Source organism: Symphalangus syndactylus, chromosome 6 (assembly GCF_028878055.3).
Source record: "Symphalangus syndactylus isolate Jambi chromosome 6, NHGRI_mSymSyn1-v2.1_pri, whole genome shotgun sequence".
Taxonomy (NCBI): Eukaryota; Metazoa; Chordata; class Mammalia; order Primates; family Hylobatidae; genus Symphalangus; species Symphalangus syndactylus.
Window position 1 is genome coordinate 111,034,883 of NC_072428.2, and position 27,044 is coordinate 111,061,926.

A 27,044-nucleotide genomic window follows, 5' to 3' on the forward strand; every position below is an offset into this window, starting at 1 on the left:
AAAAAAAAAGTAGTCATTTGAATGTAATGTCCTGGCTTAAATTCTACCTGGAAAAGAAACAGGTTAACTTCAAAAGTTAAAATCTAGACAAAAATAGGCAAAAAAAAAAAAAAAAAAATTTTTTTTTGAAAATGTAATCATCTCATTAACATCTTTAAAGACAAGCAATTATTTAGCACTTCAGATAGGAAGGCCCTTCCCCTCTTGGCTCAATTAATTGGATAATTCTTTACTCATATACAAGATATAAGATAGATGTACCTGGCTAATGATGGGGATAACTAGCTAAGGCTGAGAATTGAGACACCGTTTCAGAAACTCTTCTCAGGTTCTGCCTGGCTTCTGACTCAGGCGCTTGGGTCCTCATCTATGAGGAGTGAACTCTTGTGTTATATGTCACTCAGCCAAACCTGAACCCCTCAGGTTCTAATCATATCATTGAGCAACTGGAGGGAAAGAACCTCAAGGCAAAATGGTTTAGTAATCCTATGGGAACATCTTCGCTGACATGTTTCCATGTTCTTGACCTATTTCTGGCATTTGGAGCTCTAACCCTCATTAGATTTCACTGTGGCCGTTGGCTCTTGCCTCTCCGTGGTCTATATTCTTACCTCCCTTTGGGAATCAGATATTATAAAAATCTTGATATTTTAAATATGTACTTGGTTCACGTATAATATGTTTACTTTTAAATAACATAGAAATAGAGGTAAATTAACAGGAATATTGTGTACATCTTATCATACCAAAAATACCAGGCAAAAATTGAAAGTTAAATTTGCCTGTGAAGTTGCCATTAAGTAAAAGATATATTAACACACGGTTTCATTTAAATAGGAGCCATGACCCCTAGTGTTTGTGTGTTACATTTAAATTAGAATTGACTTTCACATTCTGGTAAGTTATTATTCTGACTTAAATTATTTCAATAATATCTGATAGTTACTACAGAAAATATTCCTGAGAAAAAAGTTTACTATTAATAAAGTGATAAACTACTTTTCACAGTGGGTGGGTTTAGGCTGCCATTCTATTATCATATTTGTTTCACTCTATGTATTAATATTTTTTGGAGGTTGTGTTTTAAATTGTTATTAATGATACTCATTAATTTATACTAAATTATCCACCTTTGGTCTTGTTGCAGTAGTCAAGCATTTTTCCTTTTTAAAAAAATGTCATTTCCCCTGGAAAATTCATGCAGAAAAACATCAAAGGAAAATTAAGCTGCCATAAAGTAATAAAACAATCTTTCATGCTGTTTGGTCATTGCAGCGAAATCATAGGGCAAGATAATTGAAGTAGTAGTCTAGACACAGCTTTTATAACTGGCAATAATGAGCAGAACTCAAGGTTCTTATGTGGTCATGGTCAAAACATAGAGCAGTCCATGGGGAAAATTATTTCTGTAGAATTGCACGACTTTGACACTCCCACTGAAAAAGACTAGAAAGGAGAACGTTCATGGCTTGCATTTACTGAGTGCTCCGTAAGCATTTGATTGAGTGGTTAGCTGGTGGAAAGTTTATACAATGACTACCCCTTTAGAGTACATTGCTGTGTCATTGATCTGGTCATTTTTATGGGTCAAATTGTGTCTCCACTTCCACTGGGACATGGACTGCATTTCATTTCCTATAACAAAGTGAAAGTTACTGTTTTTCTGCCAAGAGTACTGTATAGAAATACCATGCTATTCATATTTGTGGTTTGATGTACACTGATATGATAACATCATATGAAAGATATTCTGAAACCATAGAGAATAAAATATTATTATCAAAGTCACACAAGTAGTAATACAATAATGTCAGATCTTGATAAATGAATTATGAGTTGCCTAGGTTAAGGCTAGAATTCTGTACTAATATACCTTTATGTGTTTGGTGTATCTATTTTCTCAAAGATACTCTAGTCAATGCTATTTGCATAAAGTAAAAGTAAAAATTTATTAAAGAATCGATGTGTTTAGGCCAGGCGTGGTTCACGGCTGTAATCCTAGCACTTTGGGAGGCCAAGAAGGGCAGATCTCCTGAGGTAAGGAGTTCAAGACCAGTCTGGCCAACATGGTGAAACCCCGTCTCTATTAAAAATACAAAAATAAACCAGGCATGGTGGCAGTTGCCTATAATCCCAGCTACTCAAGAGGCTGACACACAAGAATCGCTTGAACCCATAAGGCAGAGGTTGTAGTGAGCCGAGATCCTGCCACTGGCACTCCAGCCTGAGTGACAGAGCGAGACTCTAAAAAAAAAATAAAAATAAAAATAAAAAGCATGGAATTGTTCAGAGTATACAGATCCCCAAATTATATTATTTAAGCTGAAGTGTAGGTCTGAAATAGTTCCTGGAGTTTTGCCTAGGTGTCATAAATCTGTTGATTATAAGCTATTTCTGTTTTAATTTGAGTTGGTTGCTTGAAAAGAAGTATGTCTCTGAACAAAATACAGAGGAAGAGACTTAAATACTACAATAACTGAAAAAAAAAAAAAAATGCAGTAACTGACTCAGTCTTAGGTTTACTCAATCCATAGAAAACTAATACAGAATTCCTTTAAAGAAGTGAAACAGAACAAGAAATGAATTCCTTTCCTGGGATACTGCAATGCAAAATTTGAGGAGGATCACTAAAAACACAGTGTGTCTTTACAGGCCATGTATAAGTAAAGATACTGTGTTTCATTTTGGTCTTGTTTTTAAGAGAGTAATGTCAAATACCAGATGTTTAAGAATGCCATAAGAGGATTCAATGGATTCGCTTTTATCTGATAGTGAGTAGTGGTGGGAACCTCTTAGTGTTATACTCAAAAGGAATAATATTGTAGCTACTCTTTGAAATTTCCGAAGTTAGAAACAAGATTTCTAGATTATTAAAAAATCTATATTAAACTACTATTTAATAGTAGTAACTGTGTAACACTTCTTGAGCACATAAGTCAAAGGCTGTGCAAAGCACTTTAAGGGAACTTCATATTTAATTCTGTCAGCATCCACATGAGGTAAGTTCTTATTATTATTACTATTCTTATTATTCTAATTTTCCAGATAAAGAGACTGAATTTTAAAAAGTAAGAAATTGAGTCATGATTACACCTCTATAGGCATCTATTAATAAACAGGAATTCGTATTTTTAAAATAAATGTTATTTATAATATTATTTGTAAAATATTTTTGGAAAAATATTATTTAGCAACTATCTACAATGTGCTGGACAAATTAGATTATGCATCTTTATTGGTTTCCCCCACATCTTCTTGGGCCCGAGTTCAGGCAATTTGGTAAGACAAATGAATCCTAGGCCCCCAAATCCTTCACTTTCTCAGCGTTCCTGTAAGGAGCAGTCTTCTTTTTGGCTGTCTGCTGGTGACATTCTCTCCTATGCTTTCCCATGCTCACTGTGGGTTCCAGGGGGCTTTGCTGATATTAGGCCTCTTGGCCTTAGATAGTTAATCTATGAGCTGTGGATCCCTTCCTGGGACTGCCTTGGTGCCATTGTTGCAACCTACTCTTGTGTACACAGTATTGTGCCCATCTAACACTACATTGTGGTAGCGAGAGAAAACCAATCCCCACCCGTGTTATACACATTTCCTAGGTCTGAACAATAAGTTTGCATTGTACAAATCCAGTGAAATTGCTCAGCAGTTGACTTGTTTACTCTTTTCATTTCTGCACATACATCTGGTTACTTGGGTAGGAAGAAGGTGGAGTTCACTTATTAAGTATAGATTTATCTGAGATCCTATATTAAGTGCCAGGATGTGTTTGGTGCTTGGCACTAGTCACTCAGTAGAGAAAAAAAAATTAGAATCTCTGCCGTCGTGGAGCTTATAGTCTAGTGAACTGAGAATACCCTTAGATGCATTCAAAATAACCCTTCCCTTCTAATTTCCAATGGGTGATCAAGCTTGTAACCTTGACTCTACCTTGGGATATGTTTTCTCACCATTTTATACACTGCTTAAGAGGTGAAAGGGTCGTTGATGCTCCTCAAATAGTAGTTAGGGGATAGGAGCTTGTTCAGCTAAAGCCTCTTCCCATGAGGCTTATTGAGCCTCACTCAAATGAAACGAGCTGGTTGACCCTGTGGAGCACTCACAATTACCAGAACGTGAGAAATTAACAGGGGGACTGCATTTCAGCTCTGGTGCTGAGACCCTGGCCACTTATCTTCTCCATTAGGTCATTTATAGCACATATTTAAATCATAACTTTGTATCTAGGATCACAGAGATTGAAGATTGCAAAGGACCTTAGACACCATCTACTTATTCTTTTAGTCTACTTGCTGCTAGACTTTTTCATCATCATACAAAGAGAAAACATTCAGAGCTGAAGATTTTTGTTCTCTTCTAGCAACTGGCCCAACTTAGACTAGGCTTCTATTGTTTTCAAAGCATAAGCCAAATGCTCATTGAGTGATTTCAAGATCCCCCTTTTGCCATTTCTACCCACTGACATTCTAGCCACTGGAACTGTTTTTCACCGTAGTATGTTTAGTCACTCTTTCTTCCCCACCGTAGGCATCATGGTGAAGGAAAAAAAAATTAGGTTGAACATTACGAAATTGCTGATATTTGATCAACATTCAACAATTTTTTTTACCTAACAAAAGGCAATTTTATGTGGCTCAACCTATGCTATCCCTTGCTGCCACATCTAAATGCTCTTATTTGAAATCAAAGCTAACATTGCTCCCTTTTTCTGTACACACACACAGAAACACACACACACACACACACACACACACACACACAGTTGTTTGTTTGTTTCTCCAGGACATGTGGCTACTGAGAAGACTAGGGCCAAAACTTGTATTTACCAAGTACTGTGTAGAGTTTGTGCTGAATAGTCTCTATTTGGCCCTCAGATTCACTCTACACACTTCTCCAGGGAGCTGCCCTCCACAGACTGCATCACAGGGCATCCTTGTTCCCTGGCATCTAGCGAGAGATTGAGGACAGGAGGAAATAATTTGGGAATATTTGTTGCCTGGCTACCTCCCCTCTGGACCCTGGCTTGGAAGTGGCTGTGTTCCTCTACCTGTAGCCATAGTCTTTCTTAATGGCCTTTCCTATAACAATGCTTTTGCCTGGTTCTGGAAACTTCTCCTTCCTGGGCTAATAGTGGTAAAAGCTTCCCATTTTGTCAGCCCTGGGGAGCTCCTCTACCCCTTGTTGATTTTCCTGAACTACACCCATGTGTTTGTTAACAGTCCCTTCTTTAATAGTCTCATGGTTAATAGTCTCTTCAGTTACTCCTTTGACTCTGCTGTCTTCTGGGGCCCTGACTGATAGAGTGATTTCCTCGCTATGACTTCAGTTTGTGCATATATTAGTTTCTATTTGCTATATGTGAAAGTTCTGATGTTGTATTTGCAGAGCTTTTATACCTGTAGGCTAAGTTCTAAGACTTATTAATGCCCTCAGGAGGAACGATTAATGCACTCATAAATGGTACTTATTTACACTTCTAATCTCAAAACTAATTGCTAATTATTAAGTAAGGCCTTTATCTTTATTGAAAATTTTAAAATAAGAAAATGCTGGCTAAATCTAGTTTTCTAAAATCAAAATGTGAGACAATATTCAAACATCTGTGAAATATAATTATACTTTTATTATTACTTCCCTATTAATTATTAGTTGTAAGGCAAAACATTTAATCAAATGCAATATAAATTTGGCATCTAATCTTTGCCAGTATAAGTGTTTTTTCAGTGTTTAATATTTGACTGTGGTGTATATACTCATATGTCACATAGAAGGGAAAGAAGTAATCAAATAAAATGTTTTTAATTCATTGGAATATGATTTTGTTCTCTAACCATAGATTGGCTTAACCCTCCAAAACAAGTTCATTGTTAGAACAAATACTTCAAATATTTCCTGAGCACTTATTTTAGTACTTATTTTAGTCAGTATAGTGTTCAGTGATATGGGAAGTTCAGAAGATTCATGGGATTTATGTTCTGGATTTTAGAAGGCTTCCTAACAATGTCACAAGCCTATTAATTGTTGGTTGACAAGAACCAAAATGAAAGCCCAGGTCTCCTGTTTCTGGTTTAATCATCATTTTCATAATACTTTTTCCCCATAAGCAGGCGCTCAGTATCTAGCCAATCAGACATTAAAAGATATTGAAAAGCAGGTTTCATGCATCCCTAACAAATTGTTCACTTTTATTCTGGGTAAACTTTACTGACCATAAAGTTACAGGCTTCAGGGCTCTCTAAAATAAGCTAAGAGTAGCCAATAAATAAAAGTCCAGCACTACTCACCATATGGTATTTCACATTTTAATCTATTTTCCATTCAGTTTGCATATTATGGGGGCAGGAAAGCCCTAAGAGTCATGCTAGGTATTCCATATTAAGTTACTTTAACATTTTTAACAAGTATATGTTAATGAACTAGGCTATTTGGAAGACTGTGTCATACAGCCTCATCACCCAAATCCCTTCCAAAAACAGAAGGTCGTTTGAGCATTGTTTGTAGGAGATTTCTAGGCTCTTTGAGTGTGTTGGTTGGGCCATGGAGAAGGGGAATGGAGTAATAAATGGATTAGACTGGACTGTTGAGAGAGCCCTTGAAGGCTATGCCAGATGAAAGATACAAGAAATAGTGCTCCAGACATACCTTTATCTGTTAAATGGTAGCCTAGGACACTGAAATGTTTACATGATTATTTATAAAATTCCATAAAATGCATTTGCAGCTTTTAAAGATATAAATGAAGCTTATATCTAAGTTGTGGCTATAATCAAGTTAAATGAGAATAATTTTAGAGGGGACTGCTAATTAGAGTTTTTTCTTTCTTTTAGAATAACAAAAAGTAACTGCAAGCCTGGAATAATATAATAGGAAGCCTACAATTTATTGATATATGTATAAATATAAAAATAAAGGTAAATTTATTTTGCTCAGTATTCATTTCCATTATCCAATCACAGTTTCAGAGATTCATGTGGAAATCTGACATGGTCTTGGCAATTCCTGTATTGGACCCCTTCAGTTTCATGTATGGCTCCACTTGAGCTAAACCAGAAAAAAGTGACATAAAATTGTTTATTTTTTTGACATGTTTTTCGACAACTTCCTCAAAACCATTGAGATACTATCTTGGCACAAAACTTAGTATGTCTAGTTTCTTTAATGTCAAGTGTGCTTGGGTTTGAAATCAATTCTGTGCTTTTTGGCAGCAAGGTAAGAGGGAAATCAGAGTAAATTATACTTTTCTCATACTATACAAAAGAAGCCTCCAAATCAGCTCCTTGGAGACACAAAACTTGTCCCAGTAATATACTCTGAAAACATAACTCTATTTAGTAAAATTTTAATTAAGAACACGTATTTTATTACTGCAAATTTAAAGGCTTACATAAACACTTCAACTTTTTAAAAGTTGTGATTCCCAAGAAAAGAAATTAACTTAATGGCTGTTCATTCATCACCTCCAAAACCAAAGCCATTTGAATATTTCCTTTATTATGATGTATTAGAACTTCACTAAAAGGGTAAACTTACAAATAAGTTATCATTTTTGGAGCAAGATCACACTGTGCTAAATAATGAGATATGGGAATACATTGAACAGCTTGACTTCTGCTGACTTTTACTTAAGAGTGTGAAGTGTTTTAAGTTAGACTATGTTAGTATTGATGAAATGTGCACAAAGGGGAAAAATAATTTAAAGGCTTTGTTCTATTTTGAGAGCTAGATAAATTATATAATTAAAAAATAAAGCACTGTGACCTGGGATTAAGAAAAAAACTTCCAAATACTGTTGGAGAGAGTGGAAATTGGAGCAACCATTTTGGGAGGCAATCTGGTCGTGTCTAACAAATTTGCAGTGCATTTACCATTGACCTGGCAATTACACATACCGATACAAATCTGCCACTAGACAAACTTGTAAAAGTACACCAAAATAGATGTATAAGAGTATTCATTGCAGTACTTTTGAAATAGCAAAAGAAAAACATTACAAAAATAATGTAAATACACAACAATAAAGAATGGCTAAATCAAATGTATATTTATTTAATGAAGCACCCTAAGCTATTAAGAGGTACGTATGAAATTACTCTGAATATGCTGATATGGAAAGGATGCCAGGATGGGTTAGTAGGTATAAATAAGCCAGACATATATTATTATAACACCTCTTTTGGATAATTAAAAAAACAAACAGAAATACCTACATATACCGGTTCATGTAGATACATTGATATTTATATTAATTACATCGACTTTTATATTGAAGAAATATATGCATCTGACCCAATGTGCTTATTCAGATCTTACAGGTTAATATGTAAGCATTGGTTTTTGGTGAGAAGAGATTCTAGATAGAAGTGAATTGGAGGATGCTTTTTCTGCTTATTTGATTGCTTTCTGTAATATTTCATTTTTGTAATCATGTATATGCAATACCTTTATTTTTAAGCATGTCAATATGAGTGTTCTTAAGTAAACCATTATTATTGTTCTTTATTTTTATATACCTTAAAACCCAATAATTAATATTTTATAGGACAATAAAGTCCTGTTGTTGAGATTCCCAAGGTCACGAAGCATAACAAACTTTAGTATATCAGCATTGTATTGTCAGGAAATCAGCTCAAGTTTTCTGTGTAATATTCTCATCACAAACAAAAGTCTGCTCTTGCAGCCACCACCCCCTCATTGAGAATGCATCCCTTAGCTTTGTAGGATAGATCAACTTGATGTTGGGCAGTTAGAGACATTGTGTCTACCTCCCCTTCTGAGCAAGAAAATGAAATCAATTATTACAATTGTTTTCCTCCTCTGTAGTAAGAGAACATATGGCAAACAAAGACCTCTCTAAATATGCATTGGTACTTAGTGGATCCAATTTTGATTCAGAATGGGGAGAAAAATGGTTGCATATTTCTCATGTACCCTGCAGTTTAATACAGCATACTCTATTTTCAAAACAGTTCCAAAAAGAAACAATAAAATGACTGTCTTCTGCTCTCTTGAATCTTTTCAGAATTGCAACTTCCAGTGAGTCCCTCTGTGTGTCTGGATCAGGGAATACAATTAAAGCCGAGTACTTCGAGTCACCTTTTGAAAACAGTGAAGCCACGTATGTGGAAACCAGGGGACTGGAGACGTGAACAGCTGTAAGCTAATCATTTTGAATTGTTATAGCCAGCATGCATTGTAGGAGACAGCTAACAAGAGAAAAGCGCAGAACAGAAATGGGGGGTTCACATGTGTGAATTATTAGTTTCTCTTACATAAATTTTCAGCTCTCCTTTTTAAATAAAGAATGCCATCATTGACTTTCTTCTACATTAATTCAAACCTGTCCTCCCAGAAAATAAACATTTGGGTAAATTGGACTCTTATCTAATAAGTTACGTTAAAGGAAATTGAATTTAAAACCTTGACAATGCAAACTATAAAATTTTAAGTTCCATTTTATACTCAAATGACTTTGCCTTAGACTGTGAATATGGCTGGATGTATTTTTTTTCTGCTATTATTTTTTTATGGCTCTTAGCATCTAAAAAAGCATCTGCTGTGTATCAAGTTATCCAAGTTTCCTCCCGGGAAAGGATTTTATAATGTAGATAAATTATAGTTAAAAATTAAGAGGTTTTAATTATCTTATCCAAGACACAAATAAGTTTGCCTCATCTAATTTTATAATTATTAAGTAGTATTTAAACAGTTAATAATATTTATTGAAGAATCGTATGCATATTGTGCCAACCTAGAATTTTAAAGTTTAAAGTAGGCCAGGCTCATGCCTGGAATCCCAGTGCTTTGGGAGGTCAAGGCAGGAGGATTACTTAAGCCCAGGAGTTCAATACCAGCCTGAGCAACATAGTGAGAATCCATCTATGCAAAAAATAGAAAAATTAGCCAGGCACAGTGGTGCGTGCCTGTAGTCTCAGCTACTCTGGAGGCTGAGGCAGGAGAACCAATTGAGCCCTTGAAGTGGAGGCTGCAGTGAGCTGTGATTGCACCACTTCACTCCAGCCTGAGTGACAGCAAGACCTTGTCTCAAATGTATATATATATATATATAAAAGCACAGTCCTTTCATTGATCAAACTTAGATATTTAACATTTAGAATTATGATGTAGAAAAGCAAATAATTATACATTTTGGTATCATTTATGATGAAAGCATATGTTTCATTACAAAATATTAAACTGGTGTTACTTTTCCTTTGTATCCTGAAGTGTTTTTTTTATTTTTTTTATTTTTTAATATGTCATCCCTTAAGTTAACTCTACATTATCTGGGAGTAGGGACATTAGGTAAGATTGAACTAGTGGGGAAAGTATTTTTGCATATTCTTGGTGACCTGTCCACTATTTAAAAACATAACGTGTTTTTCCAGAGAAGAAAAAATAGAGCAAAGGTAGGCAGAAGTAGACGCTTTTAGAAAGTTTCACCCAAACTGTAATTTATATCACTTTTGTTGCAGTGGTACCATGCATCTGAGGTCATGGGTAATGTGACTAATTTATATATTTATTTTTTGAATTCAACTTTATTCTACATACTACCTTTCCACCTTTTTATTTAATTTGATTAATTAATTAATTTATTTGAGACAAAGTCTCACTCTGTTGCCCAAGCTGAAGTGCAGTGATGCAATCTCGGCTCACTACAACCTCCGCCTCCCAGGTTCAAGTGATTCTCCTGCCTCAGCCTCCCAAGTAGCTGGGACTACAGGCCCATGCCACCATGCTCGGCTAATTTTTGTATTTTTAGTAGAGATGGGGTTTCACTATGTTGGCCAGGCTGGTCTCGAACTCCTGAGCTCATCATCCCCCCCCTGTCTTGGCCTCCCAAAGTGCTGGGATTATAGGCATAAGCCACTATGCTCAGCCACCTTTCTTACTTTTTAAAAATACTTTGATTAAATCTGCCAGAGTGGGAAACTATTACCAATTTGACTCCTCTCTGTACCTCTCCACTACCTGGTGGTGATGCTAATAAGCAATTGAAATTGTTCAAGGAAACCCACACACTGAAGGCGGGCGTCCTATGAAGGATAGAAGCAGTTTACAAAGCTTGTAGGTAATTTACAAATTATATACTCAACCCTACATTATGGAGTGCTAACTATGTTGTTTTATTTTTTTTTTAGGAATGAAACGACAGTCCTTGCTCCACATGAAACAATCTTTCGAGCTGAAGATCTATCTGTGATTCTTAAAGCGTATGTGTTGGTGACATCTTTAACCCCTTTGCGTGCATTCATTCATTCAACTGGCACAGTTTGGAATCCACCAAAGAAAAAACGCTTCACTATCAAGGTAAGCTCTCAGTTGAAGCTATTATTTCATGTAAGTACACCGAAGTAAAATAAAGTGAGTTGGGCTGCCATTTTCCCACCTTTATGGTTATCAAATCCCATTGAACAAAGATCACATCTTTTTTATTGCTGCAAGAAAGGATTTTCACTTAATAGGTGCAGGTTTAAAAAGGAACTGGAAGCAGCTTAATTCACTAGGGATCACAAAGGCTACATTCTTTTTTCTCAATTCATCATGATAGTTCAATTCTTTGATCTACTTATTACAGAACTAGTTCACAGCTATACTGTTTTTCTTAATTTTTCACTTATTCGAGAAAAATATAGTCAAGGCAACAAATGAAAATACAATTTTGCCTTTGTGCTTTTTGCTTCACCCTTAGGAAGCATAATGCTAGTTCATCACACCAGTCAATATAGAATATTTGCTGAGTGAAAAATAAAGCTCTCAAGTGTGCCTAATATAGCAAGCTATGACATAAAGGATAATAAGGAAGATTTCAGGGAAGATCTTAATAATAATCCCCAAAAGTTTAGTAAGTTATAAAAGGTAGCTCAGGTCAACTTGGCTGAAAATGAGATCTAGTGACAATATGTTTGATAGATTTTAAAGAAATTTTGATTTTACAGTATTTTATTCTGTGTATCAAAAAGAGGAAATAGAAAGAAACTGAAAGAATGCATAGGGTCTCATAGTTTCAACAGATTAAAGAATGACTGAACTTGATTTTTTTCAGAATTTACCTTCATAAATTGAATTTTGAATTTTGGAAAATCTTCCACCTCAAGGAGAAGGCATGAGCAAATTGTTAGAATTCATTTCTGCCATCTTATTTTTTTATTTAGTATGCTTTCTTTTTCTCCTCTTAAACTTCGCTTTTTCACTGAAAAGCTTAAATATTCTTCTGTAAGTTTAAAAGTTGTGCATTCTTTACATATATAACATACAGTGGTCACTGTTAATTTAAAACATGTACTCATGTTTATGTTTTCCTATGATTTCTTAGACTTTTCAATATCTCTATCTGCTTCCCAGCCTTGCCTTCTCAAGACTCTTTCGGTCTCTGTACCACGTCCCCAAATCCCATTATCACAATGTAGATTTTTAGTTTTAGTTGAAATAATCACTTGTTCCTTTTTTTGGTCTTTTTTCCCTCAAAAACAAAACAAAACTTTATCAAGACACTTACCGACCTTACTTCCCCACATTGTTTACAATGCCCTCCTGGATTTATTTCTTTTATTATTTGAGTGTTGCCAGTTTGGGTCTGATGTCTTTAATCTTTAATTCTAAAAATTTGTTTTCATGATTTCTTGAAATATTTTTGCTCACTGTTTTTATTCTTCCTTCTTCTGTTGACTAGATTTGATCCTTCCATTTCTATTTATATTATTTGGCTTTTCTTATCTGCTTTCTGGAAGCATTTCTGTTTTCTAAGACAGTGCTTCAATCTTATCTTTCGAATCATACAATCTGTGTCAGTCCGTTTTTGCATTGCTATAAAGGAACACCTGAGGCTGGGAAATGTATAAAGAAAAATGTTTATTTAGTTCATGGTTCTGCAGGCTGTACAAGCATGGAACCAGCATCTGCTTGGTTTCTGGTGAGGCCTCAAGAAGCTTCCACTTATGGTGAAAGGCAAAGTGGGAGCAGCCATGTCACATAGTGAGAGAGGGAGCAAGAGAGATGCCAGGCTCTTAAACCAAGCTCTCCTGTGAACTAATAGAGGGAGAACTCACCACAGGGAAGGCACCAAGCCATTCATGAATGATCCGTACCTTCAACCCAAATACCTCCCAGCAGGCCCCACCTCCAGTATTGGGGATCATATTTCAACACGAGATTTGGAGGGGGCAAATATCCAAATTATATCAAAATCCTTCTTACACTATAGCTTTGCTGCTATCTCATCCGTTGTTTCTTGTATTTCAGTTATTTAATGCTGCATATATAACTTAAATGCTCATGCCCCTTCACTTAAAAACTATGTATATTTTTATTTATTTCTAATATTTTTTACTGTATTTCCTTTGTTCTTTTTAATGACTTCTTTTTCACATTTTATTTTGCTACTATCTTCCATTATTTCCTTGAGTATATTGCTGGCATGCTTATTTTAAATTCCTCGTCTATCAGTTTTGGTAGCATGATATATATTGTTCAGTTTGTTGCCTTTCTTTTGAAGTAGCTGTATTTTTTGTGCATTCTCTATTTTGTCCTTTGAGCTTAAGTCCTCCTGCAGACATTACTTATTCCAGCTAGTATGATGTTTGGGGAAGGTCAGTCCTTTCAGGTGAATCCAAGGAGAAGGGAGAGAATGTGCTCCAAACATGAAGAAACCACTTTTGGTCACTTCCCTTTGTAGCCAGGTAACTTCCCTGGTCAGAATTTCACCCCCTAAACTCTCTTAGGCATAAAAGCACTGAGAGGAAGCACACCTTCTTCCATTATACGTCATCAAGCCTGAAGGTTGACAGACAGTAGGGTGGAGGAGTGAATGCCACATGTGACCAGTAACTCCATACATTTTTTCCTCCTTTCTCCCAAGTAATTCAGCAATCTGAATCCTGGGCCTGGGCTTAGTATCCTTAACAAGGAAAGAACAACCAATGATTGTCCTAGAGGAAGACAGGGGAGAGTTAGGAGGAAAACGAAAATATTTTCCTTCAGCCTGTCGTCTCAAGTAGCCTCCAACAACTCCCCTCCCCCAACTCCATTTATCCCTGACCATGGCTACCACTGGTCAGACCAGTTCACAATAGCTCTAGAATCCTTTTCAAAGAGGTATTTGTTATTTGTTCTTTGTTATCAAATTCTTCCTTCGTTCTCATTTCACCTGGGCTAGTGAATCATCTTAACAGGAAACTGAAGCTCTTAGGTATTTTAAATAAATTTTAAAGTATTTTTCCTCTTTTTACATAAGTGCGGCTCCCCGTACCCTGATACAAATAACAGGCTAATTTTTATGATAGTTTTTATTTATGTATTTCCTGAAAATAAATCATGAAAAAAGAAATCTCCTTGTGATCTGGTTTTCTTTAGATTTTCATGCTTTATTCACTATTTCCTTTCTTATTCACATTTTTGTCTTTTCTGTGAGACAGATGCAAGCTGCAGTTGTAGCACAGGAAAGCAGGCAGTTCTTGTCATTTTCATCCTCTCCTTGGGATTTATCTTTTCAAGATCTTGCCTGATTATTCTGAACAATACTGTTATCTCCTCTCAGAGGGAGGTAGTGCAGCTTCCTGGGTCAATGTGGAGAAAGCAATTGTTTCCTTACTAGTTCAAAGTTACGCTTGATGATACAGATAAGTTTCAGAAAACAAGAGGATATTTATTTACCCTTCAACTGATGTACTTGTTATTTCAGTTAAAACAAATAGATTATAACCCATCTGTTGAATTACTTAGCCATCCTCAGAAATACTGCTTTCTCCTGGTATTTTTAGATGTGAAAAAATACACAGAAACTTCTCACTGCTAATGTGGAGGACAAAACCAAAACCCACTTTAAAAACTACCCACGCTATACCAGCATGTTATTAAACACTGTTCTTAAATTCCACAAAACACAATTTTGTGTGTGTGTGTGTGTGTGTGTGTGCATGTGTGTGTGTACTGAGTGCTGAATTCAAAGCCCAAATGACTTGGTTAAATGAGTAGTGATTTATGTACTGTGTGATGAGGCAAGCCCACTAAACTAGTTATCAGTGAACATTTATAGAACATTCTGGCAGCTAAAGAAGGTACGAAGGCAATAACAGATATAACTATGAGCTCATTTATTTCCAATTGGGTCTTCTGCTGAGATACTTTATCTGTTAAAGCTTTGGAGAGAGTAAAAAAATATCAAGAAATGCAAATTTGAGGAATAATGGAAAATAGAAGCTTTGTAAACTATTTTTAATGCCCTTCTACAGAATAAAATACTTAAAAATTTAAGTGTTAGATGTTTCCTAAGGATGTTCAAACCTAAAAGCAGATGAAGTTGTGAAAGGGAAAAAAATTGCAAATGTAATATTTGCTTACTATACCATTTGATCTGATTTTAAATCAACTCTATTTGTTGTTGTTAAGATAATATCATTTACTTGATGAGTATAATAAATCCAATTTTAAGAAATATTTTATTTAAAAATGTCTTCCCTTAAAAAGCTCTCTATTTAATTATAAAACACTTAAGTTTGTATCTATAAATTCACGAGTAAAACTCTTTCACAAATATTCTAACTATAACTTTTGGTTAAATGCGTCTATGTCTGTCTTAAAACACAGGTCATATAGATTAACTGCAAGAAATGTCATAAATTTAAATTTGGTTCTTAGAGCAAAAAGTCACAAGTCATCCCTTCATCCATTGTAAATCACAAAATAAGTTACCCAACAGAGAGGCAACTGTAGTATCTGTAACTTTTTATGATGTCTGAAGATTCTTTATACTTCCGACCGTAGTTGACTGACTGTTTTTATGAAAATGTATTGCTAAAGAGATTTGTGACTTCTGGCAGAAAAGTTTGTCCAAAGCCTTATTTTGTCCAGTCAAGACATAAATTAAATTAATTCATTGTTTGATCAGCCATCCCATATTTGAAGATGTTAGATTTGTTGCTATTCCATATTTGAAGATGTTAGATTTATTGCTATTCCATATTTGACATCAGATATAAAGTTATATGAAGATGATTCCTTGCATATAATCAGCTCCCTATAAATGTCTCTTCGATTGAATTGAATCAAAGGTCATTTAAAAAATTTTAACTGCATGAAGAAATTGCCTGAGTCTACTTTATCCCTAACTGCTATAAGCCAGCCACTCTACTTTGCAATGATATATACATGATATAGGTAAATATTATATAAATGATCATTTGTTTTCCAGTAAATGCAAGAGACAGATGTCATAATCTGAATTTCTGGATAAGGGCCACTTTGATAGAGATAGGGAAATCTGGGATGCCGTAGCCTTTTTTCAAGTCAGATTTGTGAGTTCTAAATCACCAGCTCTCTACCACCACTGCACTGGCCTTCAGGGGACCATTCTTCCATCTCCAGTGCCTGCAGTTCCCTCTCACATCAGTACAATCAGCAAATGTGCACAGAGGGCAGAGGAAAACTGTGGCAAAGAGAGGAATGGTGTTATGTACAAGATTCCTTTTAAAAAGATGCATATATCCCTTATTCATTTTGGAAATATGACACAGTTGCAGGGATGAAGTTAGCCTCATTTGTCGTCAATATTTATGCACTGCCTTTGATAATGTTGGGTGAGATCGCTTATATATTCCCAAGGTAAAAATGAGTAATGTCTTTGGAAGAAGGTATAAAGTGACAGTATGGTTTTTCAACCTTAGGAAGTATTCTTCTCCTGATCTTCATTTTATGTCCAAAACTGCAGGCTATGAAGCAGACCTTGTAAAAGGCTTTTGACTGAGCATCTGGCCCTTTGCTAGGCCTGGGAGATTTATGTCAGCTGTAGAAAGAATGTGAATAAAAGTCTTCTCCTGAGAGTTTGTAAAAAGAGTTGATGTATTACTTAACCTACTTTTGCTTGAATTAAATTTTAAAATTGCATCAGGGTGTTCATTTTAAAGTATGATTTTATATAAATAGAAATTATAAATAACCAGCATGTAATTGAATAAACTTGTGACCAAAGCTGACTTACTTTAAAAACTTTTATAATAACTGCAAAGTAATCAGCCCACATCGATGTTAGATTGCACTAATACTCTTTATAGCAAATTTGTGTCTTTTTTAAAAGCAGTTCATTCACTCAGTCATTCATTCCTTCATTCCCAACTTGGTTCTATTAAAAGAATTGTCAGGTCATTTTGTACATTCATTAATTCTGAAGGCTGAACTTGGATGATTATCCTAAATGTAAAGAAAACTATTCATTAATGATGATCATCTTTATTTGGCCAAAATGATAACTTAAGCAGATGACTCTAAGCCTCAAAAAGGCAAGCAATGTGTTTGCATTTCCAGAGCCTCACAGAATTCCTGTTGCATGGCAGACGCTCAAAAATGTTTATCAATGAATCGTTGTCTATCATCCTTATTTTAATTAAAGGTACTTTATTAATAATAACTTATTAAAAACTGCCATTTGGGGAAAATATGATTTAAGAGCAGGTTTTACAACAGAAGATAGTATTATGGATTTACATATTCCATCATTGTTAATTCAAGCATATTTTCTCTTCTGAACTAGGGTAATGAATGCATAGATATATGCAAATATAATTAACTAAAATAATGCTTTATATAGGTGTATATATATATATACACACACATATATATACCTACATATATCTAATGTATTTTATAATGACAATATAAAGGTAAAACCTAACACTAATGAATAAATTTGCTGATTATTATTGCCTTTACTACTAGAAAATCAGTACGCATGTTAATTATATATCCAGAAAAATGGAGGTGAGCTAATACTCAGGGATTTCAGTGTGAAATCAGGTGAGGTAAGTTCATTCCTTCTTCCCTCCTTCTGGATGCTTGAAAGATGGAAAAGTTACTCAATAGTACTTTGGAGGATAGAACGTATGTTTCCCTTCTCAGCTCCTCCCCTTCACCTGTCCTGTTCACAGCCTGCTTCTCCCTGGAGCCATCAAGGGAAGGTATATGCTGGGATGAGGATGGGGCCCGGTTGAGGACTTGAAAAGAGCAAGTGTTGTTTCTCTGAACTGGATCCTGGAAGTGCATTGCCCGTGAACTTCACAGAAGCTCTTAAAAATTAATCTCTGCAGGCTCTTCCTCTTTCTGCCATTGCCCAGCACAGTAATATCACTCTGATTTCTGTTACACCTTGCTGATCACAAGTTTAGAGTAAAAACCAAGCCTGGGAAAAGAGGTCTAGTGTAAGCAGTCTTTCAAAGCACTTTAAGCATCCATAGAGAGCAGCACCATCTTAATTTTTTAGTTTCTTATTATTTCTTTAATAGATGAGCCAGCTAAGCCGTAAAGATGTTCGAAGACAGAACAGCTGTATTCCCTTTCTTCATTACCCTCCATGCAAGAAAGGGTTGTTAAGATGGAACTTTGGGAAATGGACCATGAATTAAGGCAAAACTCCCTGCAATCTTCCTAAATGTTTTCATTTCTGTACAGGGACCTAGAGAGTTATTGAATTTAATTTTATAAATCTTTATCCCTAAGACTTTAACAACAAGGCCTAACTGAGTTTTTCATCACTGTGGTAATGTTAAATATCTTCTGATGACAGGAAAATATATTGGAAGGAAAAAAATCACATAAAGTCTGCAAACAAGAGAACAAAAACCAAGAGGAAAAATCTACTTGCCTAAATCTTTTTGAAATCCTTAAAAGAAGAGATTATGCTTATTCTTTATTTATGTAGGAAACAAATCTTCAGTGCCTGGCATAGTACCTAGTATTCAGCAGATTCATGGAGAGAGAAATGGATTAGAATAGAGACTCCACTCATCAAATTGCTGAAAAGAATAATTAGTAATAAAAATAACTCCTTTACAAAGTGGTATGTGGGTGCAAAGTAATAACAGTGAAAATAATGGCAGTAATTGTCTCCAAAAATTAATTGCTTTAATGCTTAAGTTTATTACAGAATATGTACTCAGTGGGGAAGTTAAATGATTTTTACACTTTTACTTTGGGTACAGAAAAAAGTTTTTACCAGTACATTTTGAAACTTATTAAATGTATATCATTTTTGAGATTTTTATTAACAATATCCTTTATTTCTTGAGATCTGTCTCAAAGGCTGACAAATTCTAAATATAAAATATCCTCAAATGTGCCAACTAGGTAAAACTGATTTGTCTGCTGAAGGAAGACAGGCTTTTGCTCCCTTCAGGAGAAAATCTGACTTGCATTTGTCTTACGTGATTTATTCATTGTAAGTTTAAAATGAAATACAGCCTTTTTCCTTCCACATATTAAAATGTGGTTTCAAATTTAGAAGAAACAGCAATCTTTTTTTACTAAGGAAGCCTGCATAGCTGTGAGATGGAGCAAAACAATTACTGTATTGCCCCCAAGTGGTCTTTTTTGCTATTGTACAAATAGTCTGAGCTGTCCAATGGCAAGACGAAAAAAGGCAAAAATGCTTAGCAAAGCATGGACCATTTTTCCCCCATTGGATACATATTTATTTTAAAAAGTTATTTTATAACCCATACTTATGGTAAGATAGCTATGCTTTTAAGTAGATTGTGAATGATGATAACTCTTCAGTACAATTTAAATCACGTAGGCCACACAATTATTTGGAATGATTTCAGCATTTGCCAGCCACTGGACATTGTATTTTCACTTAAAAAATTTTGTAAAATTTAATATGCAGTGCTATTAAAGAATGGTATTACTCAGAGGACTATATGTTAAGAAAATTCCTCCAGGTCAAATTCGTATCATAAAATATAATAATCTTGGTTTTTTTTCTATGGAAAAGTTAAGCCTATTAGTCATAAACTTGTCAGTATACATTTAAGTGAAGAAATGTACATTTTGTAATGATTTTTTTCATATAAGGAAATTCAGTGATATTTTCTAGAGCTCTTTCTCCTCAAGGAATTTACTTGAGAGTGGTATAAATATGCAAAGTACACAAATATAGGATACTTTTTTTATGGAATATGGAATATTGACTTTACTTAGAAGAAATGACTTATAAACATGCTATACTGTGTTATGTGTAGATCATACAAAATATGTCAGGGATGTTGGACTGATTTCCATTAAGCTCTAGTCTAAGCCAGTCACCATAAGCTCAAAAACACCACCCTGTCCCATTGCCCAAAAATTAAGACCTAAACTTTTTTCCTTGGAAAAACAACAACAACAACAAAGATTTTGCAACACATAGTTTTAAACTTACTACACCATACCAGTTTTAAAATTACTATACAATTAGAGCTGACATTTTATACTTAACATGTAAGACTGCACTACTGTACCCATGAATCTTTTGTGTTACTTCTCTTTGATTACAACCTGAACCTCAAATCTGCTGTTAACTGGACTTCCTTAGAATTATCTAAATGACCTGTTATTATGATATAGAACTGAAAATTTGCATTTTATTTCTCTGAGTGCTACTGAGGCAGCAGAAATGGACTCTCTCCCAGGATTCTTCAGATATATTTTGTATTCTCTACCTTCTGCAACATAAAGATGTATCTCGTTGCTTTTGTTAGATCTCTATGGAGCATCTGCCTATAGGGCGGTGATTCTCTCATTGCCTCACTGACTGACACAGAGCATTCCTATACACATCACTCTATCCTCTTTGTCTCAAAACAATTTGTTCTTCCACTCCCTATTCCTAGCCTGTAAAAGCAGTTCTTAGAAGCTTGATGAAGCAAGTCTTTAAAATTTAGAGAAAGGGACTTCAGGAGAGGAAATTCCAAGCACCCCTGTATGTATATATCCGTATCTGTATGCACTATGTTTCCCCTCTACATCAGCTTCTTCGTATGTGGTCTCTAGTTTTCCGGAACCTAACAGTTCCAGGTACCGTAGCCTCATCAATCTGTTTAAAAAACATACTGTTCCAAACTGACGCTTTGGTAGAAATTTCTAGTACAATAACTTCTACTAGAATAGAAGTTATCTAGTAGAATAATTTCTACTAGAATAGAAGTTATCTAGTAGAATAACTTCTACTAGAATAGAAGTTATTAGAATAGAAGTTATCTAGTAGAATAACTTCTACTAGAAATTTTTTCAGATATATTTGAAAGGTATAAGAATTTTTCCATGTGCTTGATTACTCAGATTATCTACATGAAGAATATTTGTTCAAATCACACACAGAGAAATCATTACTTTAAACTCAGAAGTCACAGAAGAAAAACATTATGCTAAGGAAATATATTTCATTTTCATGCCTTCAAGGAGTTACTGTTAAAGAAATGTGATTTTAAAATATGAATAGGACGATGAATACATCCTTTCAGGCTGGGTAATAAGCAAATATCCAATTGCATTTTTACTTTAAAGGAGAGAGAAATAAATCACCAGCATTAGATCTATAGCACTGGATATGCAGGAAAGAAAAGAAAAATCCCAAGCCATAGTTCTACAGGTCTGGGGATGGGTGTGCAGTAGGAAAGTCTTTGTACAAACTCTATGACCTTAGACAAATCTGCTAACATCTATGGACCACTTTCCATGTCTGTAAAATAGGGATGGTTTTCCTATGAGTTAAATCAGCCTTTTGATTCCCGCCACAAGTATTTACTGGCTACGTCCTGTATGCTACATGTTATGTTAGGCTCCAGTAGCATAGCAGGAAACAAGGCAAAGTCCCTGCCTTTGTAAAGTTTATTCTTGTGTGGAATGACAGATGAAAAACAGATAATGAATTAATGATACACATATAAAGAAATTCAGATAGTTACAGGTATTTAATATATCTAAGAATGAAGTGAACAGGATGGATGTTGACTAGGAAGTAACTGGTCTGCCCACTTTATGAGAGGTAGAAAGATTGCCCTGAATAGGTGATATCTGAGCTGTAATTCTGTGATAAGACTAAGTGCCATTTGAAGAGATGACAGTGAAATACTCCCAGCAAAAGGACAATTCCAAAGATAGGAGAGTCTTCACATATTCACAGAATGCCACAACCACTGACTGTGTAACATGTTGAACACAGGGTGAGTGGTAGAGAGATGGAGAGAAGGGCAAGAGCCCAATCACACAGGAGTCAGGAAAGGTAAGAAATTGAATTTTTTCCCTATGGGCAAAGGGATGCCTCTAAAAGATAGTGAACAGGAGGTTATCATAATCTGATTTACTTTTTAAGCCCATTCTGCTGCTGTGTGGAGAACAGATTGAAGAGAATTGTGAACAGAGGCAGAGAAACCAGTTGCAAGGCCATTCAGGGATCCAGCTGAGGAGCATGGTGGCTTGATCTAGGTTGGTGAGATGGTAGTCTAAAAAAGGAGAAATGTGGATACGTTTTGAAGGTAGAAACAAGAATTGGTGTTGGGTGTGAGAGGCTAAAGAGAGGGTTCAAGGATGACTCTTCAGTGATCATTTGAATGGTGGTGCCATTGACTGAGAGATCAGATGGGGGAGCAACCAGCCAGGAGGAGGAATGGGAAAGAGAAATGTGAAATGAGGAGGTGGAGAGGCACACAGGTTCCTGTTCATACAGCAGCTTACCTGTTGAGGCTGGTTCTTACTCATCTACCCCTTCTCAGCCCTTGTTTGCTCTGTTACCTGACTGAAGGCCCTACCAGAAAATTTCTCTCCTGGACAATTTGGTGATTCTTTTTCCATTCACTTCCTCTCTCTGCCTTTCTTCTCCCCAGTCACTGCAATCCCTATTTCCAACAGAAGTATCCTACCACTTCTAAATGAACAGAAGAATAACTGTAGCTATTTGCCCATCCTGGTGTGACAGGGAGGTTCCCACAGCTCCAGGTACCCATTGCTATAAAAACAGCCCTGGCAGAGGTGCCTGTTTCTCAGCCACCATAAAATCCGGGGTTATTTTCAGACAGGTGGTGCCTCAAATCACAAGTCTAATCTTTTGAAGGATAGTAGAGTGGTCAGTGTGATGTATTCAGATAAGGTGAGAACATGCTTAGGAAAATGCTCACCCTAAAAAGGGTTCAATCTATTCAATGTTTGGGATGGAAGCCAGAGTGAAGTTAGAGAAGTTTGAAACAAATAACTCAAATCAGAATCAGCAAGGCTTAAGTTGCATTATAAGCACTGAAAATAAAAAAGAAAAAACACATGAGGTTCTTAGATCACCTTCTCCACATGAGAGGTTCATGTGAGAAGGAGACACAGGCTCCATTTCAAAAGGAGGAGAAATGAAGACAAAATTTAAACAATGATAAAAGGCAAATTGAATCAGTCAGCTTTTGCAGATTACCTCCAAACTTAGTGACTTCAAATAAACATTTATTATTTCTCATGGTTCTATAAATTGTCTGGACCAGCTCTGCTCATCTCTATAGGCAGATGGTGGCTAAGCTTGGCTGGGTAGTTTAGCCTGCCTTCACTCATGCTCCCAGATATTGGCTGGGTATGAGCTAGGGCCATTGGGATGACTTGGCCACGTGCCTGTCATCGTCTTGTAGTCCACCTAATGTTCCGCCACACAGTGGCAGTTTCAGGATTCTTAAGAATTGCAAGAGAACAAAGCCACTTGAAAAGGCCAAGTCCTTTCAAAGTTTTTGCTTGTATAGTAGATTGAATGGCCTCCCCCAAAAGGATATGTCCATATCCTAACCTCCAGAACCAGTGAATATTACCTTGTTTGGACAAAGGGCTTTGGCAGATGTAATTAAATTAAAGATATCAACATGAGATCTTCCTAAATTATCCAGATGGGCCCTGTGCATGTCCTTGTAAGAGAAAGTCAGAGAGAGATTTGACACAGAAGAGAAGACACACAAAGGAGAAGACACATCTTCACATCTTCACTCATGTGAAGATGAAGACAGATTAGAGTTTTGCACCCACAAGCCAAGGAATGCCAACAACCACCAGGAGCGGAAAGAGGCAACGAATGAATTGTCCCTAACAGCTTTAAGGGGGAACGTGGCCATGTGGACATCTTGATTTTTGGACTTCTAGCCTCTAAAACTGCAAGAGAATAAATTTGTTTTAAGTTGTCAAGTTTGCAGCAATTTGTTATAGAAGTCCTAAAAAGCAAAAGGAATTTACATCACATTTGCTAAATATCTCATTGGTCAAAGAACATCACATGAATAGGCCAAGATTAAAGGGGTGAAAAAATAGACTCCACCACTGGATGTGAGAAGCTGCAAAGTCATACTGCAAAGGGGTGTGCATACTGGGATGGGAAGAATTTGTGACCATTTTTTGCAAACTGTCACACTAATGAAAGACTTTCATGTTAGGGCAGATTACTGGCAGGTTTGGCAGGATGTAATTTAAATGTGAGAAAAGGGAAATATTTAAATTGGGGGCAAGGGAAAACAAGAGAAGTGGGAAGTAGGGAAGAGTATCTTGACTGATGACTTCTCAACTAAAAAAGAAGTAAGTTTATAATGGTTATATGTCCTTCATCAAGTAAGGTATAGAAACAGTATAATTTCACCCACAATAAATGGGTTGAAAATTCATGCATTTAATCTATATCTTCCTGCATATATAAGTTTGTTCATATGATCATGGAGCCAAAACAACTCAAGGGAAAGCAACATTGAATATTTCAGTAATCATTCACAGCTAATCCAACTGTTGTACTCCAGAACTGTTTGGGAATTCCTACTATGTGCTGGGCCATGTGAAGAAAGACTCAAAAAGAAATATTTTTTCTTGCTTTCAAGGAACCCTCCAGTGGGGGAGAGATATATATTTATAAATAACTCTAATACTGGGCAGAATGCAAGGCATGACTCAGAGTTGCAGAGATAGTGAAGAGTAGGAGAGAATTATTCAGTCAGGAGAAAGTGAATAGGTTTCATAGAATGGCTGGTATTTTAGCTGGGCTTGGAAGAATGAGTAGGGTTTCTTTAAAAATGAAGAGGGATGTTTACATTTGCTTTGCCAAGACAGCATGAATCATGCAGGTGAAAACATAGGTTATAGTCTTGGAACTATAAACTGCCTTATTAGGCCAGAATTTGAATGTCTGTAAGAGAAGGGAGAATCCTAGGGTGGACTGAGGTGAGAGGGATGGGGAAGGAAGGAAGGAAGAGAAAGAGACACAGGATTTGTGGAGTAGGTTAGACCAGATGAAGATATACTGGAGACGAAACCTGAAGAGCTTGAATTTCATGGAATGTAAAATGTAAAGTGACACTATTGTCATTTTACACTTCTGAATGTATTCTCAGATATAGTCTTATTTGAAACTTTTTTTTTCTTTGAGACAGAGCCTCTTTCTGTCGCCCAAGCTGGAGTGCAGTTGCACGATCTGGGCTCACTGCAACCTCCACCTCCTGTGTTCAAGTGATTCTCTTGCCTCAGCCTCCCGAGTAGCCGGGACTATAGACGCACACCACTATGCTCGGTGAATTTTTTTATATTTTTTGTAGAGATGGCCTTTCACCATGTTAGCCAGAATGGTCTCGACCTCCTGACCTGGTGATCCGCCTGCCTCAGCCTCCCAAAGTGCTGGGATTACAGGCGTAAACCACCATGCCCGGCCTTATTTGAAACTTTTAAGAAACCCAGGAGATAGGTTGATGTTTATATCCACTCTATGGATGAGGAAATAAAGATTCATGATTTAGTGAAGAGGACAGAACTAATAAATGTGGTTAGGATTGGGACTCAGATCTCCAGTGACTAAAATCTCTCTTAGTTACCACTGACAGCTTATAGTACTGCTCTGCATTACCCCAATAAAGCTTGTTGACTGCTGAACCCAAGAGCTCAATGCCTGAGGCAAGGATGCTACCTTCAAGTTTGTCCCTTACACCCTTGAGTTCTATGCCTACCTTCATGAACTGATGAACTGTAAGTGCAAAAAGAGACAGACTTGCTTCTGTAAAAGCAAGCTGAATATTTATAACATCATCAATATAGGACAATCGAGTTAAAACATTTCAGATGAATTAAATGTGGGTATAACAACTTTCAAAATTTGAAGGGAAGCTGTAAAACCTAGAATAATTCTGCTCCGGGATTTCTTTGCAAGTGTCTTTGTGTTCTTGGTCTAATTGCAGTTAAGTCCATGCCTATGGGTAAAGTTTCTGTAAGTTAGATGACTTGCAATTCCAATTAGTTCACCCATAGTCAAAGGCCTTGGCCATATGTCAAAAGATTGACAAAGGAATACAAGTTTAATTCTTTTTTATTTTTTAAAAAAGTTTAAGAATTGGGTGTATCACTTTTTGAGTTCTCACATAAAAATAATGCACTTTTATAGTAAAAAGGATAAAAGTACTTCTACTGTTTACTGTGTGCATAAACATATGTGCGTGCATAATCGTCTATGGATTAATTGTTATGTCCTTCAAGCATGAATGAATTAGCACCTTATGGTTTTATATGCTGACTTGGAATGTTCAAGATAAGTTCAGCTACAATTGATTCATATCCTTTTGTAAATGTTGGGGACTTCTGTTCTTTATGAGCAGGGGACTGACATGATTGGAACTGGCCTTCATAAAGATGACGACTGGCAGCAATGGAAAAAAAATTGAGGGCAGGGAAGTCAGTAGTCAGTACTCAGGGCACATGGAGATGACATGGATTTGGGCTATCTAGCATTATATTTGACTAGATGCTAAATCATGAACTTTTAAATTATGCATAATTAAGCATAATTGAAAATAGCCCATGTAAAAGAATGAAATATTGTTTGGTGTGAGAGAGGTGTAAGGTAACTGACATGAGAAAGGTGTGAGAAAACAGCAGAGAGTTGTCATAAATTTCCTATGGATTCAACAGACTTTAACACTACAGCCACTTAGGGCAAATTGCTCTATCATGTTCTTTATTGTACAACCAGAATCCATTTTTTTAATAATGAATACATTTCCTTTTGTGATTGACCAGGAGACTTAATAAGGCCTAAAATAGATACCCTGCATAAAATATCCAGAATATAAATTGAAAACATTTTCCCTTTTTACTTTCTTACTCGTTTGAGAGTATTTAGAGATATGAGATAGGTATCTTTCTGCCAAATGACTCCTTATTTGCAAATTTTTGTACTGCCCGTAACAAATATTACTTAGTACAAATATTACCAGATTTCAATGCCATCTTCTAGTCAAGATAATTAATAAAAGATGGAT

General features: G+C 35.9%; 1 protein-coding gene across 1 annotated transcript in view; it reads left to right on the top strand.

Moving 5' to 3' along the window:
* The window catches only part of CPED1 (cadherin like and PC-esterase domain containing 1), a 314,315-nt gene that overhangs the window by 100,829 nt on the left and 186,442 nt on the right, over positions 1 to 27,044 (top strand). Inside the window, exons 6-7 of the mRNA XM_055283806.1 lie at positions 9,017 to 9,149; positions 11,139 to 11,307. Coding sequence (XP_055139781.1) covers positions 9,017 to 9,149; positions 11,139 to 11,307 — 302 coding nt within the window. The remainder of the gene's footprint in view (positions 1 to 9,016; positions 9,150 to 11,138; positions 11,308 to 27,044) is intronic.